The sequence below is a fragment of the Oncorhynchus keta genome, chromosome 2 (assembly GCF_023373465.1).
Source record: "Oncorhynchus keta strain PuntledgeMale-10-30-2019 chromosome 2, Oket_V2, whole genome shotgun sequence".
Classification (NCBI taxonomy): Eukaryota; Metazoa; Chordata; class Actinopteri; order Salmoniformes; family Salmonidae; genus Oncorhynchus; species Oncorhynchus keta.
Window position 1 is genome coordinate 41,423,089 of NC_068422.1, and position 17,677 is coordinate 41,440,765.

The 17,677-nt window shown below is 41.8% G+C and overlaps 1 protein-coding gene across 17 annotated transcripts in view; it reads left to right on the forward strand.

Moving 5' to 3' along the window:
• LOC118400351 (calcium/calmodulin-dependent protein kinase type II subunit gamma) overlaps positions 1 to 17,677 on the forward strand; it is a 140,965-nt gene that overhangs the window by 120,180 nt on the left and 3,108 nt on the right. For all 17 annotated transcript variants that reach the window (XM_035797102.2, XM_035797198.2, XM_035797147.2 and 14 more), the window contains 3 exons: positions 6,881 to 6,956; positions 11,541 to 11,635; positions 15,757 to 16,006. In XM_035797102.2, the coding sequence (XP_035652995.1) occupies positions 6,881 to 6,956; positions 11,541 to 11,635; positions 15,757 to 15,989 (404 nt within the window). In that variant the 3' untranslated portion in view covers positions 15,990 to 16,006. The remainder of the gene's footprint in view (positions 1 to 6,880; positions 6,957 to 11,540; positions 11,636 to 15,756; positions 16,007 to 17,677) is intronic.

Below are 17,677 nucleotides of genomic sequence, written 5' to 3' on the forward strand. Positions count from 1 at the left end.
ATGTGGGAACAGCAGACTGGTATACGGATTGATTGAATATGTCCGTAAACACACCGGCCAGCTGGTCTGCGCATGCTCTGAGGGTGCGGCTGGGGATGCCGTCTGGGCCTGCAGCCTTGCGAGGGTTAACACGTTTAAATGTCTTACTCACCTCGGCTGCAGTGAAGGAGAGACCGCATGTTTTCGTTGCAGGCCGTGTCAGTGACACTGTATTGTCCTCAAAGCGGGCAAAAAAAGTTATTTAGTCTGCCTGGGAGCAAGACATCCTGGTCCGTGACTGGGCTGGATTTCTTCTTGTAGTCCGTGATTGACTGTAGACCCTGCCACATGCCTCTTTTGTCTGAGGCATTGAATTGAGATTCTACTTTGTCTCTGTACTGACGCTTAGCTTGTTTGATTGCCTTGCGGAGGGAATAGCTTCACTGTTTGTATTCAGTCATGTTACCAGACACCTTGCTGTGATTAAAAGCAGTGGTTCCCGCTTTCAGTTTCACGCGAATGCTGCCATCAATCCACGGTTTCTGGTTAGGGAATGTTTTAATCGTTGCTATGGGAACGACATCTTCAACGCACATTCTAATGAACTCGCACACCGAATCAGCGTATTCGTCAATATTGTTATCTGACGCAATACGAAACATATCCCAGTCCACGTGATGGAAGCAGTCTTGGAGTGTGGAGTCAGCTTGGTCGGACCAGCGTTGGACAGACCTCAGCGTGGGAGCCTCTTGTTTTAGTTTCTGTCTGTAGGCAGGGATCAACAAAATGGAGTCGTGGTCAGCTTTTCCAAAAGGGGGGCGGGGCAGGGCCTTATATGCGTCGCGGAAGTTAGAGTAACAATGATCCAAGGTTTTTCCACCCCTGGTTGCGCAATCGATATGCTGATAAAATTTAGGGAGTCTTGTTTTCAGATTAGCCTTGTTAAAATCCCCAGCTACAATGAATGCAGCCTCCGGATAAATGGTTTCCAGTTTGCAAAGAGTTAAATAAAGTTCGTTCAGAGCCATCGATGTGTCTGCTTGGGGGGGGATATATACGGCTGTGATGATAATCGAAGAGAATTCTCTTGGTAGATAATGCGGTCTACATTTGATTGTGAGGAATTCTAAATCAGGTGAACAGAAGGATTTGAGTTCCTGTATGTTTCTTTCATCACACCATGTCTCGTTAGCCATAAGGCATACGCCCCCGCCCCTCTTCTTACCAGAAAGATGTTTGTTTCTGTCGGCGCGATGCGTGGAGAAACCCGTTGGCTGCACCGCCTCGGATAGCGTCTCTCCAGTGAGCCATGTTTCCGTGAAGCAAAGAACGTTACAGTCTCTGATGTCCCTCTGGAATGCTACCCTTGCTCGGATTTCATCAACCTTGTTGTCAAGAGACTGGACATTGGCAAGAAGAATGCTTGGGAGTGGTGCACGTCTCCGGAGTCTGACCAGAAGACCGCCTCGTTTCCCTCTTTTTCGGAGTAATTTTTTTGGGTCGCTGCATGGGATCCATTCCGTTGTCCTGTTTGAAAGGCAGAACACAGGATCTGCGTCACGAAAAACGACGCTGATCTTATATTCAGTAGTTCTTCTCGACTGTATGTAATGAAACCTAAGATGACCTGGGGTACTAATGTAAGAAATAACACGTAAAAAAACAAAAAACTGCATAGTTTCCTAGGAACGCGAAGCGAGGCGGCCATCTCTGTCGGCGCCGGAAGTGTACTTGGCCAGCTGCAATGTTCCCGCAACAGCGGAGACTCGATTCACGGTAAACGCTACATATGTCAGCTCAATCGGAAATTACCTTTAAATTTCAAGCGTGCTGGAGAGCTAAACTTCGGCGATACAGATTTAACCCTGTCTCGAATGGGACTATATTGTACAACGTCCCCCTCACTATCTTCAATGGAGTTGTATCAGCTGAAGAATCTTCTGTTTGTGCATATTCCTTTCACTTGTCCACCCACTCAAAAAGGAACTCATTATCACAGTCACTTATGATTTTGATCAAAGTATTCCAGACAAATGCATACTCAGGGGCGGCAGGTAGCCTAGTGGTTAGAGCGATCGGCCAGTAACGAAAAGGTTGCAAGACCAAATCCCTGAGCTGACAAGGTAAAAATATGTTGTTCTGCCCCTGAACAAGGCAGTTAAACCACTGTTCCTAGGCTGTTGTAAATAAGAATTTGAGCATTTGTTCTTAACTGACTTGCCTAGTTAAATAAAGGTTAAAAAATACAATATAAATTTGGAACAGTCATTAGCCAATGGCCGTGTCTGAAATCTGGCTTGCCTACTATTTACTTAAACTGCATACTGTATACTAATTGTATTACATGCTATTTAGGATGTACTGTTTAGTAAAAAGTAATGTAGTAAGCAACAAATATCAGCATGTTAGGCTCATCCAACTGAGAATGCGTCATCTAATTCCATTTGTACGTTTTGGTACAGCGCATCCCGTCAGCTTATTATCTATCAGCTGTTATCAATCACGCCGGTCTCCAAAGACGATTCTCTTCCTCAATTGTGTGCAGCGAAATTGAACTAAATGAAAAGCCGTATGACATTCTGTCATTTAAAGATGTCCTCCAGTGATTTTTGAACTTTACTTGTTGCAAAGCGATATCCCAAGTACAAATATAGGAAATGTTTTGAGCTAAATAGTTTTTTTTTTTTAAACAACCGCAAACTTCAAGGAGTAGGAGATTCAAGGAGTTGGTCTGATGGGAAGTTGTGATGTCATCACCCTCCCTGCTTGCCTGAGGAACAATTGGAGGAACATTAGAGAACAAAAGAAGAAAGGCTCACCCCACCACTTGTGACATGTCATGACTCACCTCGACCAATTATTGAGATTTTCCTTTTGTTAAGTAAATCAGGTGTTAAATTATGGTGAAAGGAGTCTAGAGTGCCACTTTAAAAAATACAAAATGTTCACATACTTTAAAACGTAATTATTTTGCATAATCAAAAAGACTAATATTTGGAACACAAGTACGGGTATTTAGACATGGCCAGTGACTTAGGGATCCAAAAAATGTAGGCGTATTTGACCATTCAAAGTGTCCAGATTGCTGCTCAGTGACAGGTGTTAGTGAGTGTCAGTGAATCCCTTGCCCTTCCAACACGCTTGGAGGGCCCTCCATTGTTATGTGTTGCTGATGAAACTTCCGAGGGTGACTTCCAGAGAACGGCGAGGGGATCAATAAACCCATCAATTTTGGGACACACTCCTGACTTGAATGATGCAATTCATATTCCACTTTTAAATAAACATCAGTGACTTGATCAATAAAAAGTGGTCAAATGAAGCAGATGCTAAGCTACAGGACTGCCACAGAGCAGATGGATTACCAGGACGTGTACTGCGAGCATGCACTGACCAATTAGCAAGTGTCTCATTAGCAAACCTCTCCCTATCCAAGTTTGTAATACCAACATGTTTTAAGCAGACCACCATAGTGCCTGTGCCCAAGAACACTAAGGTAACCTGCCTAAATGACTACCGACCCAGTAGCACTCACGTCTGTAGCCATGAAGTGCTTTGAAAGGCTGGTCATGGCTCACATCAACCCCATCATCCCAGAAACTCTAGACTCACTCCAATTTGCATACCGCCCCAACAGATCCACAGATGGCGCAGTCTCTATTGCACTCTACACTGCCCTTTCCCACCTGGACAAAATGCTATTGAGAATGCTATTCATTGTCTACAGCTCAGCGTTCAACATCATAGTGCCCTCAAAGCTCATCAATAAGCTTAAGACCCTGGGACTAAACACCTCACTCTGCAACTGGATCCTAGACTTCCTGATGGGCCGACACCCCCAAGTGGTAGGTAACAACACATCCTCCATGCTGATCCACAACACAGGGGCCCCTCAGGGGTGCGTGCTCAGCCCCCTCCTGTCCTCCCTGTTCACTCATGACTGCACGGCCAGGCAAGACTCCAACACCACCATTAAATTGGCTGATGACAGTCTATAGGGAGGAGGTCAGAGACCTGGCCGTGTGATGCCAGGACAACATGATCAAGACAAAGGAGATGATTGTGGACTACAGGAAAAGAGGACCGAGCACGCCCCCATTCTCATCGATGGGGCTGCAGTGTAGCATTTCCTTGGTATCCACATTACCAACAAACTAGCATAATCCAAGAACACCATGACAGTCGTGAAGCAAGCAAGACAAAACCTATTCCCCCTCAGGAGACTGAAAATATTTGCCATGGGTCCTCAGATCCTCAAAAGGTTCTACAGCTGCACCAGAGAGCATCCTGACTGGTTGCATCACTGCCTGGTATGGAAACTGCTCAGCCTCCGACTGCAAGGCACTACAGAGGGTAGTGAGAACGGCCCAGTACATTACTGGGGCAAAGCTTGCTGCCATCCAGGACCTCTATACCAGGCGGTGTCAGGGGAAGGCCCTAAGAATTGTCAAAGACTCCAGCCACCCTAGTCATAGATTGTTTTCTCTGCTACCACATGGCAAGCGGTACCGGAGTGCCAAGTCTAGGTCCAAGAGGATTCTAAACAGCCTCTACCCCCAAGCCATAAGACTCCTGAACATCTAGTCAAATGGCTACCCAGACTATTTGCATTGCCCCCCCCACACACCACTGCCACTATCTGTTGAAATGTAAGTAACTCTACCAACATGTACGTACTACCTCAACTAACTGGTGCCCCCGCACATTGACTCTGTACCGGGACCCCGCTGTATATATTGTTATATTTAACTGCTGCTCTTTAATATTTGGCCTTCTGCTAACTTGCTTTCACCTATCCGATCTTGTCAAATCGGTGCTGAATCTGACGAAGTAGATGAGCTGAAGAGAGAAAGCTATTGTAGACGTTTGAGATTCACCCCCAGAATCTGGTCCGCTCCAGTCCCCTGCTCACTAAATAGCAACCCCCTGTCCCGGAGGTGTCTCTGTCTGTCTGTACTCTCTTACTTCCCCATTCAGGCTGTGTCCTCTGTGGTGGCCTGTAACTGGGTTTAGTGCTTAACTGCTACCCCCTGCTGGCTGTAAGGCCTCAGTGTCTTCTCCATCTCCTGCTGTGGTGCTGTGTTCACTGTTGTCCCCTCTGTCTGTCTGTGTGACGCTATGTCCATTGGTATATCTAAGTTGTTATTAGTGTGTGTATGTTCTTCTAAGTTTGGCTTCTATTTAGCATGCCCTTTATATAACTCTTGTGGGCATTGTGCGCCTTTCAGAGCATTGTGAAGTTATACTGTGAAGATATACACACTATGTAACAACTGCCGTTTGAGTGGCACAGTGTTCCAGTTTGGGAAAACGGGTATTGTGGTCCTATCAGTTGTGTTTGACATTTTTTTTGGTTTCTGATTTGTTCGCTTACATGGTTGCCATTTTGTTGCTGTTGTCCTGTTGTCTTCCAGCCGCCCCACTGCATGACGATGACAAGCACACTTTTTGCTAATTAGAACGGTTCAGGTCATAGCTCCTGTCTTAACTAAGAGCAAGCTCTGCCTGCACCACCCTCCATGGCCCCAGGGGGCAGCAACATGCAGCTGAGTAAGTTAGACAGCCCTGAGGCAGCTACACTACGCAGAAGAGTTAGTGACACACACTGGCTTTCATTGCTAACCCTGCCTCACAGTTAGTCAGCTGACTCAGCTATATTTATGTGAGAGTAGCATATCGGCTATGGTACAATACCAATAAAGTCATGCATGAGCTGCTTTTTGCCAGTTCATCATTCCTGTGGGAATATGAACTGAACAAACAGAGGTGTGGTGTGTGGTGTGTTGATGTGTGCCGCGTGCGATTTCTCGACCTCACTGGCAGGTTGTCTGGCGTAGTGGGCTGTCTGTGTGCCTGCCACTTCTCATGTGTGTCACGCTCCCAGATTACATTTCAGTCAGCCCTGCTGGGATGTGTGTCACTTGTCTGTGTGGTTGAGGATTGAGGATACGCACTTCAAATTTATTTATATAGCCCTTCGTACATCAGCTGATATCTCAAAGTGCTGTACAGAAACCCAGCCTAAAACCCCAAACAGCAAGCAATGCAGGTGTTGAAGCACAGTGGCTAGGAAAAACTCCTTAGAAAGGCCAAAACCTAGGAAGAAACCTACAGAGGAACCAGGCTATGAGGGGTGGCCAGTCCTCTTCTGGCTGCGCCGGGTGGAGATTATAACAGAACATGGCCAAGATGTTCAAATGTTCATAAATTACCAGCATGGTCAAATAATAGGTCTGAGACAGGTAGCACGTTAAGTGAACAGGTCAGGATTCCATAGCCGTAGGCAGAACAGTTGAAACTGGAGCAGCAGCACGGCCAGGTGGATTGGGGACATCAAGGAGTCCTCATGCCAGGTAGTCCTGAGGCATGGTCCTCCGGCTCAGGTCCTCCGAGAGAAAGAAAGAGAGAAAGAGAGAATTAGAGAGAGCATACTTAAATTCACACAGGACACCGGATAAGACAGGAGAAGTACTCCAGATATAACAACTCCAGATCCCACTTGAGGTTTAGGGAACTGAAACTGTTCAACAACTCAAACATTGCCAGGTGCTTTGGGTAGGGTGGACTATTGGAAGGGAAAGAGAGCTGGACTGCAGCTATGTTGGGGCCTGTTAAGGTAGTTTTCATGGGATTGGTGGTCCCCTAAGGTCACCAGTAGTGCTCCTGTAAACTGTGTTCTTGTACAACCAAATAACAATAGGCATAAATGACATGAATGTCTCTGCACTCAGTACCATACAGGAAAGGGCTAGTGCACTAAAGGAAGCATGGTGAGGGAGGGGGTCTGCATGCTAGCCTTTAAGTATTTGTGACCGGAGCACCACGAGGGTTTCTAATCGCATCTGGCCATCTCTTTATCTCCTGCCTTTCTTCTTTCTCGCTGTCGTTCTCTGGATTTCAGCTCGCAAACAAGAGATCATCAAGATTACCGAGCAGCTGATTGAGGCCATCAACAATGGAGACTTTGAGGCTTACACGTGAGTTTATAGATTGTGTGCATACATTTAATTAGCTCCTAGTTTTGACAGATGCATTACCCCTAGCCCTGCTGATTTCCCTCTAAATTACTAGAGTAGTATGTGGAATGTGAGAGGGTGGGAGGTGCTGATGATACGGTGCCTTCAGAAAGTATTCATACCCCTTGACTTATTCCACATGTTGTTGTGTTACAGCCTGAATTCAGAATGTATTTAATATATTTTCTCTCTCACCCATCTACACACATTTCCCCCATGATGACAGTGAAAAAATGGTTTTTGAAACATTAGCAAAATGTACTGAAAATTAAATACATTTACGTAAGTATTCACACCCCTGAGTCAATCAATATGTTAGAATCACCTTTGGCAGTGATTTCGGCTGTGAGTCTTTCTGGGTAAGAGCTTTGCACACCTGGATTGTACAATATTTGCACATGATTCTTTAAAAAAATCTTCAAGCTCTGTCAAGTTGGTGGTTGATCATTGTTAGACAGCCATTTTCAAGTCTTGCCGTAGATTTTCAAGCCAGTTTAAGTCAAAACTGTAACTCGGCCATTCAGGAACAGTCAAAGTTGTCTTGGTAAGCAACTCCAGTGTATATTTGGCCTTATGTTTTAGGTTATTGTTCTGCTGAAAGGTGAATTTGTCTCCCAGTGTCTGCTGGAAAGCAGACTGGTCCAGGTTTTCCTCTAGGATTTTGCCTGTGCATAGATCTATTCCATTTATTTTTGATCCCAAAAAAACTCCCCAGTCTTTGCCCATGTCAAGCATACTCATAACATGATGCAGCCACCACCATTATTGAAAATATGAAGAGTGGTCCTCATTAATGTATTGTGTTGAATTTTCCCCAAACATAACACTTTTTCTTCAGGACATTAAGTGAATTTCTTTTGCAGTTTTACTTTAGTGCATTATTGCAAACAGGATGTATGTTTTGGAATATGTTTTATTATTTTCACTCTGTCAGTTAGGTTATTATTGTGGAGTAAGTACAATATTATTTATCCATCCTCAATTTCTCCTATCACAGCCATTAAACACTGTAACTGTTTTAGTCGCCATTGGCATCATGATAAAATCCCTGAGTGGTTTCCTTCCTCTCCGGCAACTGAGTTAGGAAGGATGCCTGTATTTTTGTAGTGACTGGGTATATTGATACACCATCCAAAATGTACATAATAATCTTCACCATGCTTATATTAAATGTCTGCTTTATTTAGAATTGTTAACCCATCCACCAATAGGTGCCCTTTGCGAAGCATTGGAAAACCACCCTGTTCTTTGCGGTTTAATCAGTGTTTGAAATTCACTGCTTGACTGAGGGACCTTACAGATAATTTTATGTGTGGGGTACAGGGATGAAGTAGTCATTCAAAAATCACTATTATTGCACACAGAGTGAGTCCATACAACGTATAATGTGATTTTTAAAGCACATTTTTTTAAACTCGTGAACTTATTTCCACTTGCCTTAACAAACGAGTTGATTACTTATTGACTCAAGTTTTTCATTTTGAATTCATTTGTAAACATTTCTAAAAACATAATTCCACATTGGCATTATGGGGTATTGTGTGTAGGCCAGTGACACACAATCTGTAACACATCAACATGTAACAACAACATGTGGAAAAGTCCAGGTGTGTCAATACTTTGTAAAGGCACTGTATGAATGAACGGAAATGTTGTTTTCGTGTCAAATCTCCAGTCGGCAACCCTTCCCTTATGGGATTAATTGACATTACAATAATTCACTATGGTAATAAAATAATCATTCTTCTACCGCCGTTCTCTGCATTGAGCATCACAGAGTGAAAAAAATACAATACATAATACTCAATAAGGTTATCCAAACAATAATTACAACCCTAGAGCATTACAATAATATAGATACATGTATACATACACACTGCATATATACAGTTGAAGTCAGAAGTTTACATACACTTAGGTTGGAGTCATTAAAGCTCGTTTTTCAAACACTCCACAAATGTATTGTTAATAAATTGTAGTTGTGCATGACACAAGTAATTTTCCCAACAATTGTTTACAGACATATTATTTCACTTATAATTCACTGTATCACAATTCCAGTGGGTCAGAAGTTTACATACACTAAGTTGACCGTGCTTTCTGTGGAAAATTCCAGAAAATGATGTCATGTCTTTAGAAGCTTCTGATAGGCTAATTGACATCATTTGAGTCAATCATAGTTGTACCTGTGGATGTCTTTCTAGGCCTACCTTCAAACTCAGTGCCTCTTTGCTTGACATCATGAGAAAATCAAAAGAAATCAGCCAAGACCTCAGAAAAAAACATTGTAGACCTCCACAAGTCTGGTTCATCCTTGGAAGCAATTTCCAAATACCTGAAGGTACCACATTCATCTGTACAAATAATAGTACGCAAGTATAAACACCATGGAACCATACAGCCATCACACCGCTCAGGAAGGAGATGCGTTCTGTCTCCAAGAGATTAACATACTTTGGTGTGAAAAGTGCAAATCAATCCCAGAACAACAGCAAAGGACCTTCTGAAGATGCTGGGGGAAACGGGTACAAAAGTATATATATATCCACAGTAAAAGGAGTCCTATATCAACAAAACCTGAAAGGCCGCTCAGCAAGGAAGAAGCCACTGCTCCAAAACCGCCATAAAAAAGCCAGACTACGGTTTACAGCTGCACATGGGGACAAAGATCGTACGTTTTGGAGAAATGTCGTCTGGTCTGATGAAACAAAAATGTAACTTTTTAACCATAATGACAATCGTTATGTTTGCAGGAAAAAGGGGGAGGCTTGCAAGCCGAAGAACACCATCCCAACCGTGAAGCACGGGGGTGGTAGCATCATGTTGTGAGCGTGCTTTGCTGTAGGAGGGACTGGTGCACTTCACAAAATAGAAGGAAAATTACATGGATATATTGAAGCAACATCTCAAGACATCAGTTAGGAAGTTAAAGCTTGATCGCAAATGGGTCTTCCAAATGGACAATGACCCTAAGCATTCTTCCAAAGTTGTGGCAAAATGGCTTAAGGACAACAAAGTCAAGGTATTGGAGTGGCCATCACAAAGCCCTGACCTCAATCCTATAGAAAATTTGTGGGCAGTTCTGAAAAAGCGTGTGCGAGCAAGGAGACCTTCAAACCTGACTCAATTACACCAGCTCTGGCAGGAGTAATGGGCCAAAATTCACACAACTTAATGTGGGAATCTTGTGGAAGGCTACCCAAAACGTTTGACTCCAGTTAACAATTTAAAGGCAATTCTACCAAATTCTAATTGAGTGTATGTTAACTTCTGACCCACTGGGAATGTGATGAAAGAACTAAAAGCTGAAATAAATTATTCTCTCTACTATTATTCCGACATTTCACATTCTTAAAATAAAGTGGTGATCCTATCTGACCTAAGACAGGGAATAAAAAAATAAAAAAATGAGTTTAAATGTGTTTGGCTTAGGTGTATGTAAACTTCCGACTTTCAACTATATACATACACACACACACACACACACATACATACATACATACATACATACATACATACATACATACATACATACATACATACATACATACATACAGTGCCTTGCGAAAGTATTCGTCCCCCTTGAACTTTGCGACCTTTTGCCACATTTCAGGCTTCAAACATAAAGATATAAAACTGTATTTTTTTGTGAAGAATCAACAACAAGTGGGACACAATCATGAAGTGGAACGACATTTATTGGATATTTCAAACTTTTTTAACAAATCAAAAACTGAAAAATTGGGCGTGCAAAATTATTCAGCCCCCTTAAGTTAATACTTTGTAGCGCCACCTTTTGCTGCGATTACAGCTGTAAGTCTCTTGGGGTATGTCTCTATCAGTTTTGCACATCGAGAGACTGAATTTTTTTCCCATTCCTCCTTGCAAAACAGCTCGAGCTCAGTGAGGTTGGATGGAGAGCATTTGTGAACAGCAGTTTTCAGTTCTTTCCACAGATTCTCGATTGGATTCAGGTCTGGACTTTGACTTGGCCATTCTAACACCTGGATATATTTATTTTTGATTCTTCACAAAAAAATAAAGTTTTATATCTTTATGTTTGAAGCCTGAAATGTGGCAAAAGGTCGCAAAGTTCAAGGGGGCCGAATACTTTCGCAAGGCACTGTACATACATACATACATACATACAGACAGACAGACAGACAGACAGACAGACAGACAGACAGACAGACAGACAGACAGACAGACAGACAGACAGACAGACAGACAGACAGACAGTGGGGCAAATAAGTATTTAGTCAGCCACCAATTGTGCAAGGTCTCCCACCCAAAAGATGAGAGAGGCCTGTAATTTTGGCCAATCCTTTTTTTTGCCCCACTGTACATACATACTATAAACAGACAAATAAATACAGAAAAAAAGAAGGAAACAGAAGTCGCTGAACCCAGTCTGACACAAAGTGAAGATTCATATGGTAGACAAGCCTATACACAATCTATATACACACACCATTAACCAGATAGAATATAAATATGTGTGCTATTTAATTATATGTTTAACTGTATGTCTGATTTCCCTTCCAGGAGAATCTGTGACCCCGGGCTCACCTCGTTTGAACCCGAGGCTTTGGGAAACCTGGTGGAGGGCATGGACTTCCACAAATTCTACTTTGAGAACTGTAAGCATCTCTTATCAACAGGGAACTAAACATTGTAGTGTCATTCCACGAATAGTGCCTTTTGGGTAGTGTCCTTTGGTTTAAAAAAAAACGTTTTCATTTTAACATTCTGTCATAAAGAGCACATGTTCAACTTCATAACAGACGTCTCTTACTATAAAAGTGAACATTAAATTAATAGCCCACTTGGCAAAAACGTGTTGAATCAAAGTTGCTTCAACGTAAATTGGCAACATATTGTGAAGTGGAATCTATGCGTAAAATACAGTGGATTTGCAAAAAGTCGTCAACTGTTGTTTTGAGGGTGAAATTTCAACCACAGGTGTATGTCATCATGGTAACCAATTTTCAACATAGACAAACCTTGTATAAAATATCTTGTATTTGTACCTTTTGAAACAACTTCTTCAACCTTATCTCCAGTATCAGAAAATAAAACAGTAGGCTGAGCAGCACCTCCTACTGGAGAATTGATCTATCTACAGCAGGGGTATCAAACTCATTCCATTGAGGGCTTCGTGTCTGTTTTTGGTTTCAATTAAGACCTAGACAACCAGGTGAGGGGAGTTATTTACTGATTAGTGACCTTAATTCATCAATCAAGTACAAGAGAGGAGTGAAAACCCACAGACACTTGGCCCTCTGTGGAATGAGTTTGAGACATGTGATCTACAGCTATCTCTTTGGTCTCCTATCCAGCGTTTTAACCAAGCCCAGCCATGCTTAGCTTTGGCTATTACCAATGTGCTATCGTGAGAACGACTGTTGAGAGGTCTCCACTTAAAGAAATAAATAGATTCACGTTTACTATCGAAGTCATTCCAAAGGTTTAACAGAGCAACTAGTTCATAATATGTTGGATTCACGTCGCTATTTCAACCCAAAATCGAAGTTAAAGAATAGGATTAAATCAAATCAAACTTTATTTTAATGTGAGTTTAAAGTTTGATCTGATTTGATTTGCTCATATTTATTCAACTTGGTTGAGATGGAGACGTGAATCCAACATACACCTGTCAATTATTAATTTGTAGATAAACTGAAATTAAAGCCCGACTCAGTCCGTGGCACAGATCACACTATCCAGGGAGAAGATAATCTCCTTCAAATGTGGATATTTTGTTGCGTTGACAACCAAGCACAATTCAATATAACATTCGCAATACAGTAACTTGTCGACCAGTTAATAGATTATATGTTGGATTCATGTCTCCATCTCAACCAAAAATACAAATTAAAGAATAGGAGTATGTCAGTGGCTCAGATGGAACAATCCAAATATCCTTTAAGTGTTGATATTTGGTTGCTTTGTTAAGTTAGGACAATCGTACAAACTATTGTAACAGTAGTTATTCAACCTTAAAGGGTAGGTAGCATAAACATAACCACATATAACATATGGATTTGCATAAGTGTACGCATCAAAAGTCCTGATGCAAAGTTACACCTCAATCTTCTATTTTTGGAGTTATTACATAAAACCGATCAGAATTCCGAAGTCTTGTTGGAAATGTTTTTTTTTCCGGGGTGTGATGTAATATGGAGGACCCGGCAAGCCAGCCTATTCCACATAATGTATACTCCAAAGGAAATCATTTCAAATGTATAAATCGTTTGTACTCATGACTACTGGTTTCAATTGAATTTTCAGCTAACTTACAAGCAAATAATTTCTGAATGTATTGTTACAAATCAACTTGGAAGGTTGCTAACCAACTACTCTGCTAATGTTAGCCCTACCAGCCTGCTAACTTTAAGTTAGCACTGAATAAGTAAGCGAGTTGCTATCAACAACTATCTTACAGCTACATTAAAGTAAACCAATGTTTTGGAAATACATAATGCCATCTAACCAGTTGTCAAAGAACATTAGCTAAATGCAGTTATTTTAGCCAGCAAGATAGCCAGCCAGCGTTAGCTATTTAGCCAATTAGCTATTAGCCGTGACTGCCTAGCTAACCACCACAGTTATGGTCGTCAAGCTAGAGCCCAACTACTAGAGACCAGCTAGCTAGAACACAACACAACTAAAACATAACCTAAGATTAAAAGCAAAGAGAGAGCAGATTTACAGATTGGTGGTTAGGGCCCATCCGATGGTAAAACTTTAAAAATTGTTCAGCTTGAGCTAGCTACCGAGCTAGCATACGAACTTGGTAGCACAGAGTAGATCCTCCATATAACGTTGAGAAATAGTGCATTGTGGGGAGTTTAGAAGTTATCCGGAAATACGTTTATAAATATATAATAACCCAAAAACATAACTATGTTTGTACTTATAGGTAACCAGATCATGACTAAGTCTTTGACCACACTGTGTTGTTACATTGGTGAGGAGAAACTCATGCTTCCTACCCTTTAAAATGAGTAAGACATCCAGGGCCACATTTTGAGATTACTGTCTCTATCAAATCAAATGTATTTATATAGCCCTTCGTACATCAGCTGATATCTCAAAGTGCTGTACAGAAACCTAGCCTAAAACCCCAAACAGCAAGCAATGCAGGTGTAGAAGCACAGTGGCTAGGAAAAACTCCCTAGAAAGGCCAAAACCTAGCAAGGAACATAGAGAGGAACCAGGCAATGAGGGGTGGCCAGTTTTCTTCTGGCTGTGCCGGGTGGAGATTATAACAGAACATGGCCAAGATGTTCAAATGTTCCTAAATGACCAGCGTGGTCAAATAATAATAATCAACATATTCCACATAATGTATACTCCAAAGGAGAAGACCTTTGTCTTCCTATGTAACAATAGAAAGCTCAGGTTCAAGATAGCATGCAAAGGCTGCAGGTCTGTGGAGATCTTCACAATTGCTTTAATAATCTGTGCAGAATCTAGAATGACATTGATCACTTGCGCCACTATTTTTAATGTAATCTCAACTGCAATCCAGGTAATTTGATTGTGCTATTAGATGAAGCACAATGATAACACATTAAGTTGTTGTATAAATAAACAAAATATCTAACATTGTATTCCTATTTGAACTTTGTTGTGCTTTTAGATGGTTGAAAGTATAGTGATAAAACACTGAGAATTCAACCAGATTTTGGCTGTATTTTTGAGTGGGTGAATATAGGTTGTTATCTCATTGATCAACTCCTCAACCAAATATTACCCATTGGTCCACTTTGACATTTTGTGGTATGCCCAGTGGGAGGGTTGACTAACAGGTTTGAATATTTCATCTTAAATCAGGCTGTACTCTCCTTGTGACAGGGGAAAGGAAGCTTGTTGTGTGCAACAGGGAGGGACAATTGAATGCAAGCTTAACAAAAGATTTGAACTTGTTCAAATATTTCTAGTCTATCTCTCTATAGGTAACAGGGATGACGTGGTATGCTCAAAATGCTCAGTTTTCCACAACAAAACACCAGAAAAAAACATCCCGCCTGCTTTTACACTACAATATTTGTTGTAATCATTTAAAAAGGGATAGTTTCACCATATTAAAACTAGAGTTCAGTTCATGTTACAGGGTTGACCTGTCAATGAATCACTAATGAATAACTAGGGCTTTACAATGTTTGTGCAAACTTGGGGTTAAGATCGTCCTAGAAGTTGGACCTTTATTCTTTACCGTTATTTAACGAGGCAAGTCAGTTAAGAACAAATTCAAATGTTCTATGACGGCCTAGGAACAGTGGGTTAACTGCCTTGTTCAGGGGCAGGACCACAGATTTTTACCTTGTCAGCTCGGGGATTCGATCTTGCAACCTTTCGGTTACTAGTCCAACGTTCTAATCACTAGGCTCCCTGCCGCCCCAAGATGATGTGAGACATGGCAATTTTTTTTAAACGAATACACACTGCTATTGGAATTTTTAACATGGTTTAGTGTAGTTAGAGCATAGATATCTATCCAACTGTAAAATGTGTTTCATCAAAATGTACGCACAATGTCTGAAAGACATAAGGCACTATTCATGGCGCGACCCTATTATGTTAATTGTTGTATATTTTGAAGAAAAAAAACCTATACCAGGTAAGTCACTGAGCACCCTATTTTACACTAAAGGCCTGGTAACCACCTTTCTCTATTGTAATCTAATCAAGGAAGAAGTACATGAAGCCAACACATGTAAGTAGATGACTGAGTGTGTCCGTGTCTCCTATGTAGTGTTGAGTAAGAACAGTAAGCCGGTCCACACCACCATCCTGAATCCCCATGTGCACCTGATCGGGGAGGACGCGGCCTGCATCGCCTACATCCGCCTCACGCAGTACATCGACAGCCAGGGACGACCGCGCTCCTGCCAGTCAGAGGAGACCCGCGTGTGGCACCGCCGCGACACCAAGTGGCTCAATGTGCATTTTCACTGTTCAGGAGCGCCTGCCGCACCTCTCCAGTGACCCTTTACCAGACACAGGTACAGACTGCAGAGAGCTTATTCTAGGTTCTGTCTACATGTGTGCCCTCCCTCACACTCACATACATGTACTGAAGTGCTGATACATATACTGTATCGTTTTGTTTATGTAAAAAAACTCCTCAAGCCAAACCTTCATACCATAACGGTACACAGCCTACAAACAAGAACTAATGCAAACTCACCCCATTCCGTACAAATGTGTTGCAACCGCAATATTCAAACGAGGTCACAAAGAAAACTAATGGGACTGTAGCGACTGTGTTGACGTCAAAATCGGGGGTGTGAACTAGGTTCCTATTCAAGCGTTGATCGACATGGTAATGGCTCTATAGTATTGGAGAAAAGTTGAAAAAACTGACCCTCCGTTACATCTTGACGTGTCATGTCGTAACGTACAGCACGCATAAAGCAATTATTTATGTCTTACAATCTCTCTCCACCAGGTGTAGCACTTCTATCATCCTTTAAAAACAAGAAATGGACAGTGACGGGGATAAGGGGGGATACCTAGTCTTTATTTTCGTCATCATTGCATGCGATCATCATTCTCAAAGCCGCTGTTTACTTCTAAGATCCCTTTAGCACTGCCCTAAAAACCCGATTAAAATTCGACGCAAACTTTCAAATCGGTATGTAATGACACATTATATAAACTCTTTATAGTGTTTTATTTACATTTTAGAGGCGATAAGGTGATACGTTGGATAGATCGAGTGAAAAAAAGCAATTTACCCACACAACATCTCTCCTTCTCACCATCACGCATTAGTTTTGCTTCCCCATCCGCCATTTTTAAAAAGACCCGACGGGGCTCATTGCCTGCTTGAATTATGCAGAAACGGGCAGCGTGGGGGTCATGTAATTGATTCTGTTGGAAAGGGGAGAAATTGTGCTTTACAATGGTATTGACATTACAGTTGATCTCGAAGTATTATTTGTGGGGCGCTAAAATATGGGCAATTGTACGGACCAAGGCGATGTACGAGTTTACGTTAATGCGTTAGTAAACCCACAATCAAATATATGTGTACAATCACACAGTACAGGGTACAGCTAGCAGTTTAGCAGTTACACAGACGGGACCCGGTGGCAATAAATTAATAAAACCGAAAGCTTACCTTGACTTGGAAGAATTGCATTTTTGGATAGCCTTAGCCAGCTAGCTAACATACATAGCATTCCTCTATGTTCGAGTTAGGTTGTTGAGTAGGCAAAATTAGCTGCATTAGCTATAAAAAGAAATACAATGAAATATAGCTAGCTCTCGCTATCTTTGTTACTCTCCTTAGATTTTTAAGAAATTAATTTAGTCAAAACTGTTCAACTATTGTCTTTCTCTTTGAGTCTACAACTCACCGCACTTTATGCACTGCAGTGCTAGCTAGCTGTAGCTTATGCTTTCAGTACTAGATTCATTTTATGATCCTTTTATTGGATGGACAACATGTCCGTTCATACTGCAAGAGCTCGGACGTCCTCTGAAAATCGTGATAATTACTGTGCAAGTCTATGGAAGGGGGTGTGAACTTTGAGCCTCCTAGGTTTTGTACTGAAGTCAATGTAGCCAGAAGAGGAGGGAAAATAGCTGTCCTTCAGCTCCACCATAGTGCTACCCTAGAGAGGGCTGTTGATGCTACTGTTGACCATTGCAAAACAGTGATTTGGTGA